The sequence below is a fragment of the Crocuta crocuta genome, unplaced genomic scaffold, assembly GCF_008692635.1.
Source record: "Crocuta crocuta isolate KB4526 unplaced genomic scaffold, BGI_CrCroc_1.0 scaffold213, whole genome shotgun sequence".
Taxonomy (NCBI): Eukaryota; Metazoa; Chordata; class Mammalia; order Carnivora; family Hyaenidae; genus Crocuta; species Crocuta crocuta.
This window is the reverse complement of record NW_027529442.1, coordinates 3,173,966-3,196,388: the sequence shown is the minus strand read 5'-3', so window position 1 is coordinate 3,196,388 and position 22,423 is coordinate 3,173,966. Positions and strand designations below refer to the sequence as shown.

At 44.3% G+C, this 22,423-nt stretch overlaps 1 protein-coding gene across 1 annotated transcript in view; it reads left to right on the top strand.

Moving 5' to 3' along the window:
- CADPS (calcium dependent secretion activator) overlaps positions 1–22,423 on the top strand; it is a 461,448-nt gene that overhangs the window by 275,836 nt on the left and 163,189 nt on the right. Inside the window, exons 7-9 of the mRNA XM_077760230.1 lie at positions 115–226; positions 8,600–8,739; positions 19,787–19,853. Of these exons, the coding sequence (XP_077616356.1) occupies positions 115–226; positions 8,600–8,739; positions 19,787–19,853 (319 nt within the window). The remainder of the gene's footprint in view (positions 1–114; positions 227–8,599; positions 8,740–19,786; positions 19,854–22,423) is intronic.

Here is a 22,423-nt window from a genome sequence, read left to right as displayed (position 1 = left end):
AGCCAGTGCTGCCTCGGGTTAACCCTGAGTTCCCCCTACTCTGGATGAAGGCAGCTGAGTTTAGCATTGTCAAGGCAGAGGTCTCCGCACTGACGTCTCTGATTCTGTCTGCAGCTGGGGCACCCAAGGCGACTTCTCGACCACTCATGCACTGCCCGCTGTGAAGGTGAAGCTTTTCACAGAGAGCACAGGAGTCCTGGCCTTGGAGGACAAGGAGCTCGGACGGGTAAGCGCTCCCCATCACAAGTTGTCCCCGGGCCCCATGAGATAGCATTGCCAGGTAATGAAAGGTTTGGCTTCAGGTATGACTCCCGGACTCTACTCTCCATTGGTTGTGTGATCCTGGCCAAGTCCCTCAATGTCTCTGAGACTCAGTTTCCCCTCTTTACATCTGGGCTACCAGTAGTGCATGCTGTAGAAGATAGAGCAGCTGGGTTCTCAACACCCTCAGACTCAGACACCCCTTAGAACAGAGATTTGTAATGCCCCTTCTATCTTGAAGTGAAATTCTCAGACAGTATAACAACCTAAACACCTGACAATTTAAAAACCAATTCAGTGACATAGAATAAAGGATAAATAAAAGGGAATTGATAATAAAATAATTTTGGGGTGACTAGCTGGCTCAGCTAGAAGAGCATGTGACTCTTGATCTCGGGGTTGTAAGTTCGAATCCCACATAGGGTGTAGAGATTATGTAAAAATCTCAAAAATATAGTAAGAAGAAGAAGATAATTTCAGAAACATAGCAATTCAAGCACAACTGCACTAGAAGACCTAGAGAAGGAATGCCTCCCTTGTTCCCATATGGAGAATCACTATGCAGGCAACAGCCACAAAATCTGCTGCGGAGGGGAGAGGCTGAAAGGCTTAAATATCAGTAAACTGATTTCTTGAAACTGTCAACCAGGAAAGGAAGTTTCCTCAGCTTCCCCAGAAGAGTGCCAAACATACTTGGAATGCGTATTGTTCCAAATTCCAGGAACTCATACTCTGGTTTCTCTTCAGATCGTATAAATCTTTCGCCTTTTACCAAATTCCAGGAACTCAACTAAGTAACGTTTAAAGTCCTAACTGCAAATGATATGCAGATAAGGCAGCGTTCAAGCCTGTCTTCAAGTAGAGGGGGCTCCAAACAGATATATGAATGGGGTAAGAAAATTATTAGCAAAGGAAAAGGATTGTTTTAGGCAAGGAGGCTTCCTTCAGGGTTAAAGTGAGGAGTCTTATCGTGTAGATTACACCATCTTTCTTTGGCGGAGGATGGAGAGGTGAGCCTCATTGGTGCTGATTGGAAAACTCCTGACAGACAAGTCAGGACCACATTTCTGGGGGAGGTTGGACTGCAGCTAGGTTATGTACTGAGCACTGGTTTGGGAATGAAGTCTCAGTGACATCACGTTGGGCCTCTGGTTTTCTTTGTAACAATATGTAAAGAAAAGTTTTAAGATCTGGACTCAGTTAATTATAAACAGGACTTGGGGCCCCTTGGTGGCTCAGTTGGTTAAGCGTCCGACTTCAGCTCAGGTCACGATCTCACGGTCCATGAGTGCGAGCCCCGCATCGGGTTCTGTGCTGACAGCTCAGAGCCTGGACCCTACTTCAGATTCTGTGTCTCCTTCTCTCCTCCCGCACTCACGCTTTGTCTCTCCCTGTCTCTCAAGAATGAATAAATGTTAAAAAAAATTTTTTTTTAAATTATAAGCAGACCTTTCCACCTCCATTCGTATCCAGGTGGGAATATTTAGAAGTCAGGGGATATTCAGGATGATTCCTCACTGGGGAGGAGTATCTCATTCATTACCTGGCATGTAGTATCCCTGGGCCCCACGCATTCAATACCAGCAGAGCCCAGCACCATTATTTTGTCAACCAAAAATGTCTCCCAGATTTCTGAAATATCCCAAAGGGTGATACCAATCCCTTCGAGTACCACTGAGATAATAGAGACCTTTCTTCTTACTTCTCAGCTGTGGACTCCGTCCCAAAGGGCCAGTATTTTCAGGACATAAGTTAGATTTGCTAGCTTAAAATGCTTCCATCACCCCATACTGCTTATAATAAAAATCTGAACTCTGTAGCACAGCCTACAAAGATGCATGTGATCTGGCCCAGCTCCTCGGCCTCATTTGTTGATACCTTTACCCTTCTCCACTGTGCCCCAGCATCACTGCCAAATTTCAGTCCGCCACATAAGCCATTCTCTCCTGCATCCGAGGGCTTTCTCCCTGAGTGGTGCACTCTTCCCACCGCCCACAGCTCTTCAAAAGGCTGCCTCCTTCCTTACATAAATGTCTCCTCTCCCTCGGAGAGCCTTTTCCTGACCGCCCATCTTCCTTCATTCACTGCCTCAGCCTCCTCTCCGCTAAACTGAACGCCAAGGAGAGAAAGAGAGAAGAATTTACAGAAATATTGGCTTCCATCCCCCCCGTTGGATGGTGAAAAAACCCCATGGGCATAGAAGCCTCAACTATTTTGTTTACTACCCTATATACCCAGAGCCTAGCACAGAGACTTCCAATACTTTTCATGTCATACTGGTTGATTACATAATCCCTTCTGAAAATTGTATGACCTCAGCCAAAACACTCAACCCTAACCCTTTGATACGTCATCAATGGAAAAATGAGAGAACACCTCGAGACCAGCATACAGGCGCACACTTCTAACAATGCCAGCAAAAACGCATTAACCATGCTTTCTTTTTTCTTCCTTTTTTGCCCACTTCCTTAATCTGGCTGTCATCTGTACAGCTGACCTGGAATCATATTACTAGGATTTAGACCAGAATATTAGTGTTAGAAGAGCCGAGTCCAGGAACACTCAACTTGAGTCCACAGAAGGTTCCATGGGAATCCAGGAACCTCTTGAAATTGTTCACAAATGTTCAGGTAGGGAGGGGGCATATGTACATTTTTCTGGACTCACTAGTCCCAAGCATCCACCAATCTCTGAGCTGTTTCCACTTAGGAAAGTTAAAACCCACTGGGCTAGTCAAAGCCTTTTATTTTATGGAGGATAAAACAGATTCCCACAGAAGGCAGGAAGCTTCCCCAGAGCCACCCAGTTAGTTGGTGCCCGTGCCCTGTACCTTTGCCATTGGTTGGCCAGGACACCGCCCCGAGGACTCTGCAGCCCCTCACTGATGCTTTACAATAACCCTAATGAGTTATTACTCATCTTGTAGGGATGAGTGTGCTGGGGCCCAGAGGAGGTAAGGAACTTGGCAAGAGCGATGGTGACTCATCTCCAGGACCATTTCCACTGTTTCACATTATCCCTATGCAGACATAAAACCCTCAGCTCCGCTGCTGTGGTGAACGACACGAGCTGCCACAACCCTATAGTTAATCATTTCTTAAGAACGCATCTCTTTTCCAGCCCCTTAGATGTGCCCTTAGATATGAATTTACTCTTCCTACCGGAGGCACTTTCCCCCAGTTGCAGAACTAGACTGCCTGGTCCATGTGCCCGCTGGAGCGCCCTCTTCTGGTAGCACCTCCACAGGCCGCAGCTGGTGATGACTGCTTTCTTTTTTTAAGTGAAGCAATTCCTTGTACCCCTGAGGGAGTGTTTCTCTGCTCTAATTGCTTAGCAGGACACAGCCACATTTGACATCCCAGTTCTACATTCATTCATTCATTCAATAATATTTAGCTTGTTCCACATTATGTTTCACTTTAATTGACCTTTTTCATTGAAAAAAATAATTCATGCATTGTTTAAAAAAAAAACATAATGGATAATAGGGGAAATGAATGCTTCTTTCCACCTTGTCCTAGTATCTTCTCCAGAGAAAATCCTTGTTTTCAATTTATTGTGTATTCTTCCCCTAATATTCTATGCATGTATAAACATAGCATATACAAGCATATGTATATATATCCTTCGAAGGATGGAAGGAAGGAAGGAAGGAAAGGGAAGGGAAGGGAAGGGAAGGGAAGGGAAGGAAAGGAAAGGAAAGGAAAGGAAAGGAAAGGAAAGGAAAGGAAAGGAAAGGAAAGGAAAAAAGGAAGGAAGGAAGGAAGGAAGGGAGGAGAAGAACAAGCAAGCACAGCCTGAAATTACTATATACATACCATTTTGTACTTTGCTTGAAGTATCAGCANAAGGAAGGAAGGAAGGAAGGAAGGAAGGAAGGAAGGAAGGAAGGGAGGGAGGGAGGAGAAGAACAAGCAAGCACAGCCGGAAATTACTATATACATACTATTTTGTACTTTGCTTGAAGTATCAGCGTATTTAGAGATTAGTCCATGTCAGCCCATACTGACTTGTTTCCTGTTTCATAGCTGTGTAATATTCCAAGTATAGATGTATCATAATATATTTAGATTGTTTCCAGTCTTTGGCTGTATAAGCAATGCTTCCGTGAATAATCTTGAATTTATTTCTTTGCACATATGTGTGTATATGTGTGGGATAGTTTAAAAAAAAACATTTTGCCGAATGAAATCTGAATTTTGACAGATACTACCAAATTGTCCCTTAAAGAGTACACACCAATTGATACTTCCACAAAAGGCAAAAGCAACGGTTTCTCTGCACCCTTGCCAACACTGTAATATTATCAAACTTCTGTTCATTGGATATGATCGGGAGCCCGTGGTGTCCCATCATTTGTGGCATGCAGAGAGCAAACAGGACTAATGACGGGCAAAAATCTTTCACTTCAAGAAAACTTAAGGGATATAGATATAAAAACTAGCAATTATAGTGCAATGTGGTAAGGGCTTTGCTAGGGATAGAACACCTGGGAAGCACATAGCAAGGGTAGCAAGGGGACATAATCCAGTCTGAGGGTCAGGGATGCCTTCCTGGGGTCCGGTCAAGTAGATGCAGAGGTAGGGAGGATGTATAGGCTAAAGCCTGGAGAGGACCAGCCAGGTAAAGGCTCAGGGGAAAACAGCCCTCCAGAAGGCCCTGTCTGGACGCCAGGTAACTAAGACAAGCTGGCGGGGGTTGCGGGGGTGGTGGTGTGCTGGCTGGCCTGCAGCTTACGCAGAGAGTGGGTTGTGTTCCCACATCAGCACCACCACATCAAAGCACAGCACACATGGGTCTCGGCTGGGATGACGAAGTGCTTGATTCGCAGCCTGGAATGTCCAGATGAGGTGTCTGGACTGCTCAGGGCTCACGTGCACCCAGGAGGACCCGAATAATTCAGCAGGGCTGACACATACAGAGGAGACGTCGACCCCTGAGGCACATGGCGGGGTGGGGATGAAGATGGAGGAGAACAGCAGCGACCTCCTCTCTCCATCCACCCTGGAGAGGAAGTCTCCCTGGGGAGGAGCCACCACATGGAAGAAGTCTTTGTGGAGAGGCCAGTAATGAGCTGTGGTCATCTGTGTCGGCGAAAGGACGCCATATTGCCAGTGGGAAACACGCCCAGAATCCATATGGTGGAAGTCCCGTTAACGAGCTCCGGGTGCCCAGAGCGCTGCTCCTGCTTTGATTTTGCCAAACGGGCATGGGCGGAAGGAGGCTCAGGGACCGCCTGCTGCTGTTCTGGCCCTGGCTGGGTTTCTCTTACCAGACCCTCCCCCTCCTTGCTTCCCAGCGCGTTACCCCTTCACCTCTCAGGCCCGACTAGCTCAGGAGCGAAGGTCAGCTTCCCAGGGATCAGCGGCACCTCCCTCCAACTCCCAAATGCTGGGGTCTCAGGAAACCGAACAGGATTTGAAGTGACGTATAGGGACAGGTGTTCTCTTGAGGGGAGGGACAAGNGGGACCTTGACTTACCTGCCGTCAGCAGCCTACAACATATTATACTTTGCTGGCACCAGTTACATGAATTTATACATTTTATGATACAATTTTAACTAAAGTAACCCTCACAAAATGAACAAATGGTCTAAAAAGATGACTACAAAGTGGTATAATCTTAATATAACACTACCACTGCAAGCCTGGCAAACAACACAAAAATGGTGGAGCTCAGGCTGCCTTACTAAGAGGACCTCTGCCATCCACATCATGAGATAAAGTCATTGCCAGTGTAATCAGGTAAGATCAGGTGTCAGGCAAGATGTTCTGAAATTATTTACAAGTCTACTTGAGCTGCTTGAGGGCTCCTGGCTGAGTCAGTGGGTTAAGCGTCCGACTCTCGCTTTCAGCTCAGGTCATGATCTCACAGTGGTGAGTTCAAGCCCCATGTCAGGCTCTGTGCTGACAGCATGGAGTCTGCTTGGGATTTTCTGTCTTCCTCTCTCTCTGCCCCTCCCTTGCTCATGCTCACTCTCTATCTTTCTCTCTCCCACTCTCCCCCTGCCCCATATAAATAAATAAACTTAAAAAACAAAAGACTGCTTGGACTGCAGATTTACATCTAGTATCATTAACAATGAGCCTTGCCCTAAATATATATGATACCTTAAAGTATAGCTAATAATAGTGCAAAGTCACCACAATTAGCAAGACATTTGAAAATATAGTTTTGGGGGCACCTGGGTGGCTCAGTCTCAATCAGTGGAGTATCGGAATCTTATTTTCAGCTCAGATAATGATCTCACCGTTTTTGTGAGTTCAAGCCCCACCCATATTGGGCTCTGTGCATTGACCACACAGAGCCTGTTTGGGATTCTGTCTCTCCTCCTCTCTCTTTGCTCCACCCCCACTCATGCTATCTCTTTCTCAAATAACCTTAAAAAACAAACAAAACAAACAAACAAACCCAAATATATATATGTATTATATATATATATAGTTTTTATCTGCAACTCATTTTAAGACTTCTATCTTTGTGTATATTTTATGATGTAGGTAATAAGCTAATATACTAATACAAAGTAAATGTATATAATGTAAACATATAAAATATAAATATGACATATAGTTACATAATTTATATAAATCTATGATATTTTATGTATTTATTGGTGGTGATATATTTTTATATTGATAGCCCTACGTTTACAGATATTGGGCTATTTGCTCCACATATTTTACTGGCATAGGGCATGATCAGAAAAACTTGAGCAGCCTCTGGTCTGACAGATCAGGCCTGGTACTTCAATCATGTCATACAGAAGACATTGAGAAAACTCAAAATTACGTGTTTAGCAAAAATGAACACATTTTCTTTCATCAGAGAGAGGGTATCTAATGGGGGGACGGGTCAGGCCTGGAATGAGAAGGGGTGAACATTCAGCACAAACGAGGCCTATCAGAGTGGGTCGATCGTGCTCCGTCGCACGGTCTTGCTCTGCCCAGAGGGCATGAGGCTGGCAGCCTCTGGAAGGTCTAGTGTCACCTCTGAGGCTCTGAGCCCCTCCCATCCCCCTGAAGAAGTGAAAGAAGCCCAGGAGAGAGGCCGCCTCCCCCTGCACCAAGAGAAAGGAGACGCTTTGAAGACAGAGCCAAAGCAACATTGCCACAAACCAGGGCACGCTGCCGCCACCAGAGCACATCCTAACAAGCCCAGCTTTTGTGGCGCCTGTGTTTAGTCCCCATTCCGTCAGTCAGGGACATTTTTCAGCTATTCCACTCCTTCCCCAGTGCGTGTTCCTCAGATCCCACGTGGCTCCTGAGAACTCAGGCCACAAAACGAAGAAGGGGATGCACGGAGCCGTCCACTCCTTGCCTCGCATCCAGCCTCTGAGACAGAACCAAGGCAGAAGACTCACATTGGAGCACCCTCTCTGAAGCACACAGTGCGAGACACTCCTTCCTGCTGTGTGGGCTTCCTTTCAAACCCGGACAGATTTGGGTGTTTGTTATATGAGGAGATGCCACTCTCCCGTGACGGTGACGTCGTGTGCAAATGTGTGACTGTCAGCAAGACCCCTCCCTTCCCTAGGCCTCTCATTTCTCATCCGTCCCATAAAGTCCCTTTTGTTTTCCCCTGTGGCCTTTGAGAGATTCCTCCTTCTGAAAAAAGAGGAAGGCATCCTGAGGAGAGGAGAAACGAGTGGACGAGAGATGCTCTAATGTGTAATGTGTAATGTCTTCCTTTTGTACATCCATCGTCTTCTATGGAGAGAACCACGTGTGAGCATGACTCTCTGTTCTGGGTTGCTTTGGGGCCTCTGCATTTCAGACAGATGCAGAAGCAGAATGACAGAAATCATGATCATTACTTTTACTGAGTTAGCCGGGGAGAGAGGAAGGAGAGCAACAGAACACCATTTCTGTCCTCTGGCCGGTCTGCTTGGCACGAGGCAGCCACGGTTGGTAGAGGAGCCTTGGACTTCAGTCCCACAGCCGAGGCTCTGTTTTATTTAAATGCCTCCCTGAGTGCTGGGCCAGACACTGAGCTTCTCCGCAGCCAAGTTTCTCATTGAAAACAACACGCCTGTGGGGCACCTGGGTGGCTTAGTCGGTTGAGCGTCCGACTTTCGCTTAGGTCATGATCTCGTGGTTCGTGGGTTCGAGCCCCGCGTCGGGCTCTGTGCTGACTGCCAGTTCAGAGCCTGGAGCCTGTTTCACAGTCTGTGTCTCCCTCTCTCTCTGACCCTCCCCTGCTCACGCTGTCTCTCTCTCTCTCCTAGAAATAAATAAAGCATTAAAAAAAAAAAGAAAGAAAGAAAGAAAAGAAAACAACACGCCTGTAGCCGTGTCTCCACTTTCTGGCTAAGATGGATGTCCTTTTTGCCTGCAGGTTATTCTCCATCCCACCCCAAACAGCCCCAAACAGTCAGAGTGGCACAAAATGACAGTCTCCAAAAACTGCCCCGATCAAGACCTCAAAATCAAACTTGCTGTCCGAATGGATAAGCCTCAAAACATGAAGCACTCTGGGTAAGTGTTTCTTCTCCGAGTGGAGATTTTGGAGAGATTTTTTAACCCATTTCTTAAAATTAAAAAAAAAAAAAAAAAGCTGATCTTCAGAGAGTTGCATGGAGGGAATTGTATAAGATTCATGAGAGATTCTTGAAATACTTGATTTTTATGTTTACTGTAAGCTCCCTCAGTTCTTACGATGACTGGCTGGATATGCATTTGTACTACCCAAATAGAATGATTTCATTCTTTTCGAATGGGATTTCCAGTACAATTCAAGCATGCTGAGTGATTCTGGTTTAGGAGGTTTTACTGGCTTTGTGTACCTTTTCAATGGCATCTAGATCTTTCAGACTCTGTGAATCATCCACTTTCACCTTCTTTAACCACCACGTCCAAGAGACATGAGCAGGTGCTATCGGCGACTTTCAAAAAATTAACATTAAATTGGTGTTCGTGTTCAGTGTAGTCTTTTTTAAAAATGACCAAAGCATAGGAAATATATGATCACCTTCGGTTTCTTAAGGTTGAGAGGAATGAGCAGTTAGGTAATCTCAAGTAGCATAAAAAGAATACATAGAAGTTTCATTTCACAGATCAGACCAGTGATTTGTACAGAAAATGTTTATTGACAACTGGGTAATACCATGGGCTAGTCAATTAAACTGTTTGGACCCCACTCTTAGTTAGCATGATCACTTCGAGAGGAGTTGGGCCATATCACTGAAGAGGGGAGTATCCAACCAATAGAAGGGAATGGATCAGGTACCGTTTGCCACTGGCTATCATTCTACTTAGCTCCTCTAGAAACGTCTCATTAATTCTTTTTGGGGTGTTCGCATTTATGAGATGGTTTAAAGTGATAAAATGAATGGGGGGGGCGCATGGGTGGCTCAGTCAGTTAAGCATCCGACTAAGGCTCAGGTCCTGATCTCACAGCTCGTGAGTTCAAGCCCCATATCTGGCTCTGTGCTGACAGCTCAGAACCAGGAGCCTGCTTCTGATTCTTTGTCTCCCTCTCTCTCTCTCTCTCTCTCTCTCTGCCCCTCCCCTGCTTGTGCTCTCTGTGTCTCAAAACTAAATAAATAAACATTTTAAAAAATAAGAAAATAAAGTGATAAAATGGAAATGAAAACCGAGAATTGATTATGTGCTAGAGGCTTGGGGAATGCAAAAACCCAGACCCAGGGACTAGCCAGTGATTAAGACACATTCACACAGAAGCATTTAAAGAGGCCCAGGAGAGAGCAAACAGGACGGGAAGGACCCACCCCAGCAGAAGAACAGACCACAGCAGTATGTGCTTAGGAAGCAAAGAACGATGTTCTGGGGAGTTGGTGCCTTGATGTTCTGGGGAACATGGAAAGCTCAAGGTTTCAAGAAAAGAAAGATACCTCCTAGTCAGGGCACCAGAGTGCGTCAGGCATGGGGAATCCCAGAGAAAGAAAAGGTCTCCCAAAAAGCTGGACACCCCACACTGCACCTGCACTCTGGCAGGGATTTGGAGAATTTGGATGGCAATATCTTGAGGCCAGACTGTTCCCAGAGCCAGAGATGGGATTCTTCCACAGCTCTTCTGCCTGTGGCCAGAGGACAGCTGCGCAAGAGGGAGCCAGACCCATGCTACACACTCCTTTTTTCCACCATCATGATGAGGGGCAGCTAGCTTCTCCCTAGTTGAGTTAGCATCTCATGAAGATGTCTCAAGAAATGTTTGTGAAGTCAGCTTTTCCTCCTTCTTATCATACTCCTGGTATCTCTTCCAAGAATGTTAAGTGGAATTTCTCCCATGTACCTCTTCCCTCTCGATGTAACCATTCCAGTGAGAATTCGGTTAAGTCATTAGAGCACGCAGGAAAACATTCTGCGTCTTCAGCAAAATACTGGCTCCCAAATACCCAGTAACTATTTGCTAAAGAACAGGAGCATGAATAGGATGGAGTGCGTGTGCGTGCACATGAGAGAGAGAGAAAGCAAGAGAGAGAGAGAGAGAGAGAGAAATGAGGAAGGTAGAACAGACTGAAGAGAGAAACAGAACAAAAATATGTTTGAATGTATCTGTCCTCAAAAGTTTAGTTTTTTAAGAATTTTTTTTAAAGTTTAGTTTTTTAAAAAATGTCCTTGAAGGATCAGCAGCTCAACCCACCTAGTATGGAGTTTTACAAGTACTCCCTTATTTAATTCCCACAGCAAACTTTGCATATGTAGTAATTTCCCCAGGGGACACACTCCCATCTCCCACATTCTCTGCATTTACTCTGCTCAGAACTGAACTAACCGATCTGAATTCAGTAATTTTTCTGTTGATTCATTTGTAAAATTATTGAGACATTTCAGGCTGTCTTGACCCCGCAGATGACAGAAGAAATATGTAACTCAACTTCTGACAGTTTCCACAGCGATTTCGTGTTTCTAGGCTGCCGTGTAAAAATTACCCATCTGCCGGGAAATATACTAGGAAGGCCTAAAGTAGCTCTGAAAAGTAGACAGTAGCTTTCTTAACAACACTGTCAGAGACCCAATGTGGCCTAAATCAGGGGTGTACAAAATTAGTTCCACAAGAGATGACTCAAGGAAATTAAAAGGGTTTCTTATGGACTACAGTTTTTTTCACTTACACTTAAAAGAGCTGTCTTGAACCCCATTGTGTGGAGAAGGAGAGAAATATCAACATAGTGTTACAGCTTAAAGAACGATAGAAAGGAGTTTTCAAGAAGCATGGCTGAGGTTATAAATTTTATCTACTTTAATGTTTAAATGTGTGTTTAAAACATACAAGGAAAAATCAGAATGACTGTAAATTAGTCCTTGTGGGTAGACTGGGACATTCAGAATAACGTCCCTTGTTGAACGGGAAAATGTTAGTCAGAAAGTCAACCCTGCTTTTGAGCCTTAAGACATGAGTATTGGGGTCTATTTGACAATAAGCAACTCCTCAGATAGTAATTTTTCATATTTTACATCCATATGGTATTTTCGAGTTCATCAGGTGCATTCACATGCATTTTCTCATTTCTTCCCTGAAACAGCTTCACAAGGACTAGGTATCATTATGCTCCCATCTCAATAAATGGCCTCTCCATTCATCCACTTGCTCAGACCAAGAGCCTTGGGGTCCTCTTTGATATTTCCCTTTCACGTTCACCCTCTCATATTGTCCATCAGCAAATCTATTCACTGTACCTTCGAGAGAAATCTAGAGTTCAGCCTCTCCTCACCACCACTGTATCACCATTGGGGTGCAAGCCTTGAACCCTCACCCCCTCACTTGTGCCTTTACTGCTTAAGCAGCCCTCCTCCGGCTGTCCTTGCTTCCCCGTAGTCTGTCTCCCAACACGAAGCCAGAGTAATTTTTTTAACATGCAAGTCAGATCCTGCCACTCAAATGCTGGAAAACCTCCAATGATTCCCCATCTCACAGTCAAAGCCAGTGTTGTTACCATGGCTACGAGGCCCTATCTGATAAAGACTCCACTACCTAAATGACCTTGATCGCGCTTCCAGCCACAGTAGCCTCCTTACTCTTCCCCAAAGTCTCTAGGTGCACCCCCACCTCAGGGCCCTGGTCCCCACTTTTCCCTTGGATGCCTCTTCTCTCCCACCCAACTTTCCACATGGCCCGCCCCGATTTCTGCATGTCTCTGTACCTGTCAGAATGCCTTTCCCGGCCCGTTTGTGTCCTCTCTCCTTCTTACTCTGCTTTATTTACGGCAGAGCACTTATCATCATCTCACATATCACATATTTTTTTTATTAGTTTGTTGTCTCTCTCCCCCCATTAAACTGTGAGTTCCTTGTCATCAGGGACCTTTGTCTTCCTTGTTCAACGTAGCTACTACAGGGCCTGCCATGTAGTAAAAGTCCAATAATTAATCTGATTGCATAAGTGAGTAAGTGAATGAATGAATTCCCACTTTTTATGCACGGGAAACAGACATGGAGTGCTGAACACACTTGCCCAAATGAGAGGAGGCATTGGAGCTATGTCTAGAATCATGTTATTTCTTCTGGTTCAACCTTAAATGGTGGACCTGAAACTTGAATGGAGTACAGAGCTCCCCTGATTCCACTTTGGTTTCATTCAGTGAACTGCAGTACACCAACCCGGCGTAATTCACGGCAGATCTGATTTTCCTGCTATGCTTTAACAAAACTTGAAGGGGATTCACTTTATATAAATCTCAGCCATGCTTCTTAACATCCCCTCTTCTTTTCCATTTTCTTAGCTGTGCTGTTGCTCTAGACTTCTTGTTCCTTACAACTGTCACACTCCTATCTCCTCCCTGTAAGTCTCCAAGACACCGCTCAGAGTGGTGCAGACTCTCACACAAGACTACCGTGACTGGCCCAATGGAATGCTTCTCGGATTCCATTTTATCTCCCTGGTTGGCTTATTTTCTATTAAGTGTCAATTAGATCAAGTTGGTTGCTAGTGTTGTTGAAATTGTCTAAACACTTACTAATTTTCTATCAATTATTAAGAGAGAAGTGTTGTAATCTCTGACTACAATTGTGAATTTGTTTGTTTCCTCTTACAATTTTGTCCATGTTTGTCTCATTTATTTTGAAGCTCTATTATCAGATGCATAAAGCTTTAAGGTTATTACAACTTCTTGATTAATAGACCCCTTTATCATTATGAAATGTTCTTCTTTATCCCTTGTAATATTCTTTGCCCTGAAATTTACTTTGTGTGACAGTAATACAGCTAGTGTTAGCATGGTAAACCTTTTCCATCATTCCATTTTTAATTTATGCCATTAGGGTTAACATGCATCTCTTATAGGCAGCATGGATTTGGCTCTAGCCTTTTAAATCCAGTCTGAAGATCAGTGCCTTTAAAGTGGGATGTTTAGCCTATTTCTATATATTGTGATTATTTATATAGTTAGGTTTAAGTTAAATTTCTGTTTGTCGTGACGCCTGGGTGTCTCAGTTGGTAGTGTCTGACTTTGGCTCAGGTTATCATCGTGTGGTTCGTGAGTTTGAGCTCCGTGTTGGGCTCTGTGCTGACAGTTCAGAACCTAGAGCCTGCTTCAGATTGTGTCTCTGTCTTTCTCTGCCCCTCCCCTGCTCCTTTGTGCATGCCCTCCCTCTCTCTCTCCCTCTCTCTCCCTCTCTCTCACTCTCTCTCTCTCACTCTCTCACTCTCTCTCTCTCCAAAATAAAGATACGTTAAAAAAAATTGCTGTTTGTCATATTGCTTTTTGTTTTCTGTTTGTTCCATCTGACCTTTGTTCCCCTTTCCTCTTTTTTCTTTTTTTGCCTTCTTTTGGACTAACTAAATATTTTTGTGATTCTGTTTTTATCTTCTTTGTTGTATTATTGTCTGTAAATGCCAGTTAGGTCAATTACTTAGGATATAATCCTTGGCAATAACCACTTACTAGCTGTAGGCAAGTTGCGTAACCTCTGTGGACCTCATTTTGCTCAGCGTAAAATGGAAGTCATGATAGTTCAGCCTCATAAGGTTGTTGGGAGAAATTAAATGAGTTAATACACGTAAAACATTTAAAACAAGTTCTGATACATGGTAAGGGCTATAGCTATGGAACAGCGGGTGGTGGAGATTATTATTACCCGTGTTTGCTGTCATTCATTTATTGTGCTTCTCCCCAGCCTGGGCCTCTTCCTGCTAGGCTGTGGCAAGAAGACTGGGCCTCTGGGGTCTTAGCACCCTCCATGCTCTCAGTCGCTCTCCAAGGAGGGGAGGGATGCCTCTAGAAAGAATCTCTTTTTTTTCTTAATGTGACTACTTTTTTTTTTTTTAACATTTATTTATTTTTGAGAAAGGGGGGTGGAGAGAGAGAGACAGAGAGAGAGAGACAGAGCATAAGTCGGGGGGGGGGGGGCCACAGAGAGAGGGAGACTCAGAATCTGAAGCAGGCTTCAGGCTCTGAGCTGTCAGCACAGAGCCCAACACGGGGCTTAAACTTGAGGAGCTGTGAGACCATGACCTGAGCCAAAATTGGACACTTAACCAACTATACCACCCAGGTGCCCCAGTGTGACTGCTCTTCTTAGAAGAAGTTCACATTAAGAATTTCCAGCAAAAATAAATAAATAAATGAGTAGATAGATAGAAAAATAAATAAATAAGACCCTGCCTCATGACTACAGGTGATGGGCTGGGCACCACGGTGGCACAGAGACACAGGAAAACCATTACAGCCCCCTCCTCCCTTAGGACCGAGCCTCACTCTCCACCTGGATCAAACAGCGCCAACTCCTCATTTTCTAGGCTTTTCAGCGACTTCTGGCCCCACAGCCCCCCCCCCCCATTGAAACCTCAGCCTGTCCTTGGTTTCCATGTCCCTCTCAGCCATCCTTACCCCTTCATGAGGGGTCCAGGGGCAAGTGATGCTGGTAGAGGTCCTGAGGGGCACCCTGTACTCTTCTCCCTGCCCTGGGTGCTTGTTCCCAGGCATCCTGGGAGAAGACATACAATAAAACATTTGCCCCTGAATAGCTGTGGGGCGCCCACTATTTGTACACCTAGTTCTAAGCCCAGGAGATGCTTACTAAATAGAACAGAGTTACTAATTAATTGACACAAACATCAGGTGAAGAAAGGCCATCCCATTTTTTATGCAAATGACAAGTTACAAGCATCATCGTGGGTGCTGCCCTGCCAAGTGGTTCCAGGACACAGGGACACTAAGGCCAGGGGGCCATCAAAGACCCAAGAGCATCTTTCTCTTTCGTCTGTTTTGTCATTTGTAGTTCACCCTGGCCTCTCATAGAACTAAAACGACAGGGACATCTTTCTACTAGAACTACTATTTCTACTATTGCTACTGCTCACGATAACGATAAGCAACAATATTACCTAATATCACTGAGCACTTACTATGTGCCAATCTGTGCTAATCACTCACCATGCATGGCCTCCATCAGTCCTCACAACAACTTTGTACGCTGTCCCCATCTCACAGCTGAGGAAACAGAGGCACAGGCAGCTAAGCCAAAGGGCACTTGGTGACAGGCCCAAATTCTCACACAGGTGTTTCTACCCTGAGTCCGAGATACAACCACCAGGCTAAACTTTTGCTCCTGACTCTAGAGTGCTGATTTATTTGTAAGTCCAGATGTCCACCATCCTGATGGCCCGAAGAGAGAGTGAGAGCCACTAATGCCCATGCAGATAGATCTGTCTGGAGTGTGAGGACCTTGAGGGGAAGGCCACCAGTGAATTTGCCATGACAGAACTCTCATCTGCTCCAGGTACTTCGCGTTCTATCTACAGAGCGCGGTTCAACCTAAGAGAATACAGAGCCGGAGCTGACTAGGCAGAAATGATACAGTGCAGCCCTCAGTTTTTCTTGGTTTTGACACCTTCTGGTATGTGCCAAATTAGGAATAAATTCTGAGGAAAACCTCCGAGGGAAAGCCCCTCCTTCACGCAAAGCAACTGATACTTTGCAAGGGAGGATTGTTGATTATTCTCTGATCCCACTCAGCTTTCCCATTCAGAAGGCTTTCACCAGAAAAGCTCGACTGGTATAGCCATTTGTGTTCTCATTTCAGGAAGGAAATCAAAGTTCATCGGGGCACGTGGGTGGCTCATTCCAATAAGTGGCTGATTCTTGATTTCGGCTCAGGTCATGATCTCATAGTTTGTGGGATTGAGCCCTGAGTCAGGCTCTGTGCTGACAGGTCAGAGCCTAGAGCCTGCTTCGGATTCTGTGTCTTCCTCTCTCTCTGCCCCTCCCTTGCTCGCATTCTGTCTCACTCTCTCTCTTAAAAATAAATAAACATTAAAAAAGTGTTAAAAAAATTGCAAACTCGGATGTAGCGTCTTAATGTTAACTGTTCTGAATTTCCCTATGTGTGTTCAAGTTAAGGAGAAAAAGAAAATGGGTAGTAGCTTCCAGATATAATTCCAGAAAAGCAGGAGACTGTTATAACCTTGCCAGTCATTACTACAAATACAAAATTTTTCACCTACTTTCTTCATATGATTTTTATTTCATCTGTTTTCCTATGTCCATATGTCCGAGATTTCTTTTCATGTATTTAGCTGTTATTTACTACTAGTAATGATATACTTTCCTCTGTACACAGAGGTAGTTTATAATAATGCTGACATTTATTGTGTATCTACTATCTGCTATGCCTCGTGCGTATATTTCACAAGAATCATCTCATTTAATTGCCACAACAACCCTTCGGGAAAAGAAAAATTCCCTTTTCCTGGGCACCAGATGGTTAAGCATCTTGCCCAGAATCTCAGAGTAACTAGTGAGAACAGGAAGACAGTAATGCTAACAATTACAGGCCAGTGAACCCTCTCCCTCGTTAGCCCTGGCCACACCTCCCTTTGATGTCAATGTCTGCCATGAACATGGGAATATATTATTTTGAGAAGGTTGAGAGCAGTGGCCAGCACAGTGGATTGCAGCTGGGTAATCTACTCAACAGTGGAGCTGACCATGTTGGCCTCAGGGCTGATGCACTTACCAGCCATCTAACTAACCACTGCCATGGCCTCAGTCCTGGGCCAGGCACTGTGCTCTCTCCCCAACCTTGACCACTGCCACCAGGTCCTCGCTGATCTCCCTGCCTTCTCTCTTGCCCCTTTAATCCACAGTGCCTTCTCCATCCAGCAGCCCCTGGAACCATCTTGAATAGACATAGAATCATGTCTCTACCCTGCTCAAAACCCTTCCATAGTTTTCTATCCTGACTTAGAATGAGTGTATTCACGATCTGACTTAGCCGTTTAAAAGGTCGCTCTGTCTGCTCTGTACTGAGCAGGGGAGAGGCAGGAGTGAAACAGGGAGACCTGTTAGGAGCCTGTTGCTGTGGCCCAGGGGGACATCCTGGTGGCTTGACTGGGGAGCAGCAGTGAGGATGGAAAAAGTGGAGATGTATTTTGGATGGAAAACCCGAAGAACTTGGTGATGGGTTGCACGTCTTTAGGCGCTGTTTTAAAATCTCATCAGAAGCATTTATAAAGGTTACTCTAGTTTCCCAAGGTCATGGCCTTCCAAACCAATTGAAATAGAACCAATATAGACTGACCTCCTACTGTGTATCAAGAACCATACTAAGAATTTAAAAAGAACAACAAGGTTCTGTGCTAGGAATTTAGAAATAAGAATTTAGAAAGGAGGAATAAGGTTCCTTCCCTCAAAGAGCTCACAATCCAGTAGGAACAATAAATAGAAAAACAAAGTATAGCAGTGTAATTGTTGTAACAGAGGAATCATCAACAAGGCCCAGGGGGGAAGACATCAAGGTAGGGACTGAAACTTAGGAAGAATGTGAATTTGAACATAAGTTGCTGAGAGAAGACATTGTGCGGCATGTGCAAAATTACAGAAGTGTAAACCTTCCTGGTGTGGTCAGGGATTACAGATAATGTGACGTGCCGATGCTGAGTCTAGACAGTCAAGGAGGGCCAGAAAATGAGCAGGTTTTCAGGCCAGGTCAAGGTGCTGGATTTTATCTCTATACACCATGATTTCCCTGAGTGTATTTCTATCACTGATGGTACACAGAATCATTTTAGTGATGTATAGACAAGCATATGTTCGTTAAATAGCTACGAGCTATTAAATTTAATTTAGTTCGTTAAATAGTTACAAACTAAATTAAAATATAATGTATTTTAATGTGAGCTACATAATGTATAACTAGTGGATCAAGACTATCCTATGAGGTTTCTTTCAAAATGAATGTAGTCATGTATCGTAAGTGAATTTGAAGGAATATGTCAAGTAAACCATAGAATAGGTGGACAGATACAGGATAGATCGTGAAAGTGGAATGTGAGTGGGTGAAGTTTGAGGCTCCCCTCATGTAAACAGGGGAAACCCACTGGAAGAGTTTCATCAGGGAGAGGCGTGACAGCATCTGCAAATGGCAGGCTGCATCTCCTGGCCAGGAGGGGGATGAAAATCATTCTGGGTGTCCCTGACACCCATTAAAAGTTTCCGCTACAGTTGTCCATGGAAATACAACTGTGGGTGGGGCTGAAATAGTATGGGTGTGAAGGGTAGAGACTGAGAAGAGTGATGAACTTTGCAGGAAGTGAAAATCAGCCATCCATGGTAATGAAGCACTAAGGATGAGGGCACAAAAAAAACCCAGGATGATTCCTGGGTTTCTGGCGTAAAGATCTGAACACATTTTGGCCACCAGCCAGTTCCCCGAGCCCCTGAAATTTGTCAAACAGTATAAATTTTAATTGGGTGCATTTTTCTTTATGTTCCAAAGCGGAAATTCTGTCAGATTCCAGGTGAAGGGAGGATTTGGAAGTTGTCCAGTTGATTTTTATAGCAGAAAAAGCCAGCTTGGGAACTTGAGTATTTGAATGTTTTTGAATATGACCAGATCTCTCCTCACTGGGTCCAGTAGAGCCGGAAAACCAGGTGCCCCACTTCCTTGATCAGGGCCAGTTTAGGGTGCGGCAATCCACAAGCCAGCGGAGTAATTCGCAATTGAATTAGTAAGACTGCTCATAAAATCTCGAGAGAGCTTTGAGTTATTCCTCTGTAATTCTTACCTCTCCTTTTATTTCATTTTTCTGTATCACGCTTAATTTCCATCAGCAGAAGAGCATTTGAGGAAAGGGGAACAGGACAGAGAGGACTTTCTATGTTGACTTGAAATTTCCTCCCTGTAATATACCTGCGTTTGACAGAATTACAACAAAAGAGGGGGCCAGCTCCTGGCTGAGGATCGATGGGAGGTGAAGGGGCTGGTTGTAGGATTGAGCATTCTTTTTCTCCCTCGTGCAACTTTGGCAGGAGTCTTCCTATCTCATGGACTTTTAGCACGTACGAAAATTAAGTCTCAGTGCCACATTTTCCAAGGTGCTTTCTGGAATCAATCAAGGAATATAAGTCAAGTGTGATGAGGGGCCACAGTTCTTTCTGGGAGTGGAAGTGAACCTTGCCTTCTGTTCTTTATCCTCAGTCTCACAGCGCCAAAATTCACGTTCCTTTTCTGAGCTGTGTGCATTTCCTCATTTAGGAGTACCAAGCTTCACGGTCAAGTGAATGAAACAGTGCAGTTGCTCAAGCATTAATGCAACTCTGGTCTTTTTCCTTTTCCTTAGGTATTTATGGGCCATCGGTAAGAATGTCTGGAAGAGATGGAAGAAAAGATTTTTTGTATTGGTCCAGGTAACTCTTCAACTTTTTCTGTCTTAAGTGCCATCAGTATTAAAGATTCGATAGGATTTATTAATGGTTTTTATTTGAGGTATAACTTAGAGCACACAGTGCTCAAGCATTTGGCTTAATGAATTCTCACCCTTTGTGTAAGTATGTGGCCACCATTCATAGGGACGTAGAAATATCTAGTACCCACAGCACTCCCTTGTGTTCCTTTTCCCTATATTTACATCACTTTATTTTTTTAAAATTTTTTAATGTTTATTTATTTTTGAGGGAGAGAGACAGAGTGCAAGTGGAAGAGGTGCAGAGAGAGAGGGAGACACAGAATCCGAAGTAGGCTCCAGGCTCCGAGCTGTCAGCACAGAGCCCAACGTAGGGCTCGAGCTCACAGACTGCAAGATCATGACCTGAGCCGAAGTGGGACACTCAACTGACTGAGCCACCCAGGCGCCCCTATTGCGTCACTTTAAAATTATAAAAATTACTGCATGCTCATTATTTTAGAATCTAGAATATAGGAGTACGTACAATAAGTAGGAGAGGTGAACGCCCTGTGATATGAGACCCCAGGGAGCAAGTGAGCATGTGCCTGGTCAGGCCAGTAGGAACACTGACATTGTTTTAGAAGAATGTGCTCTTTCTAAAGGTACTAAGATACTCATTATGAAAAAAAAATCAGAATTTACTTAGACTTTTGGCATCTCTTTTACTTTTTGGTATGCTTGATTTTGAATTTCCTGGCAATGGGGGGAGTCTGCCACTCTTCTTGATTCGTGGGGCTTCCAAAAGTCTTCACTGACCTCCTTTAACTATGTTGAACAGTCTGGAATATATCTTTCCAGATAGACTTTTTAATTTTTTTTAATATACGACTAAACTGTGTTATCCTGCAGCTTGCTTTTTGTTTTCTTAACATCAATCACTGTGGACATTCTTTGACATTTTCATAGATAGCTCTGGTTCAAATACCTGTAGAATTTTCCTTTCGGTAGGACTGTGGGATTCCCCAGTGGAGACTATTATTAACCATGCAGGAAGGAACATCCATCTATATATAGATACAGATGTAGGTGCAGATATTGGTATTAGTAATACATGAGTAATGTATAAATAGTACCTTTTGCTCTCTTGTCTATTTAAGAAAAACTGTACAGAAATAGTGCTATTCGTCCTTGAGAATCTCCTCTAAGAATCAGTTCATCTGTTTCCTGCGTCAGGATTTTTCCGTTTACAAGAGCATTTGCCACTGCCTCTTTTTAGTTTGCAGTCTCCATTAGAACATACACACTGTGAGTTAATTTACAAGAAATATTCATATATACTGTATTCTGGATGATGCCACAAAGCGAGGCAACTTGTAGTCTGGTGACTAAAGATGTTCATCGGGCTACTGTGTTCACCAGAGGCATTGACTAGTATTTAGAGCCATTCCAATTCTAAACCCTCACTATAAAGCAACTGTCTCTTAGGCCTGATGACCTTGAAGGTCCTCCCAACCCTGACCTTCTAAGATGAGACTTCCTGTAGTTCTTGTTAAGTCTGTGCTGTGTCACTAAGGCAAAATGCATCTCTCTGGCTATTAGCAAGAGTTCATCTTTGCTTTTGTGATGGCGCTGGGGTAGAACAAAACCTTAGACTAAATTAGCCCAAGGAAAACATTGGAATGGTGACCAAGCTCCCATATAATCCACAGCTGGGCAAGGAGGACATTTCATCCCAAGATACATTTTGTCAAACTATCAACTCCAATATTGTCTGAGCATCTCCTCTGTGTAGGGCCCTTGGTAGGTCATAGAGAAGAACTATGAGGACTAGTCTCTCACTTCCAGAAGGGAATCTGTTAGAAGTGGTTTATATATGCAAGCAGCAGAAAGAGACCCAAGCTAATTAAGGTCATAATAATAATAGTAGTAATAATAATAATGTATTAGAAGACTCTTAAGGTAGTTTATAGGATTGTTGAAAAGGCTGAATGAGCCAACTTTACTATGACAGGACCCAGAATAGTTCCAGAAATCCAGGCGGAGAGAACCATGGCCATGTCATCAACGTGGTCCTAAGGGAAAGTCGGCTCTGACCGTTTTCCACCCTTGCATCTCCATTCAGTGGCCGAATGTGAAAGAGAGATTGGTTGGCCCTGAGTCACATACCCAACTTGTAGCAGGGGCAGCTCATGGCGCTTGATGAGCAGTCCCACTGGGCCGTCTCTAGTGCAAAACCAGGATGCCATTACCAGAAGGAGAAATGGATGGTAGACAAGCAAAAACAGCTGGTGTTCATTCTAAAGAGGGGGCATTACAAATGGAGAGACAAAATGCACCAAGAGGTAGCACAGGATTGCAGACAGTTCTTCCCCATCCAGCACCTCTCGCCGGGCATAGCGGCCTTTCTTGGTATCACTTGTGAGTTGGCCTGGCCTCTCCCAGTAGATTGCATGCTGTCTCAGGGCCAGTTTGGCTTCCGATTCATCTTTGGGTCCTTCCTTCTTTCCCCCACCACACATGTACACATCCTCTACTTCAGTACCTGACATGGGCATCCGGGAAGTGTTTGGTGGAAGAAAGAAGGAAAAGGAA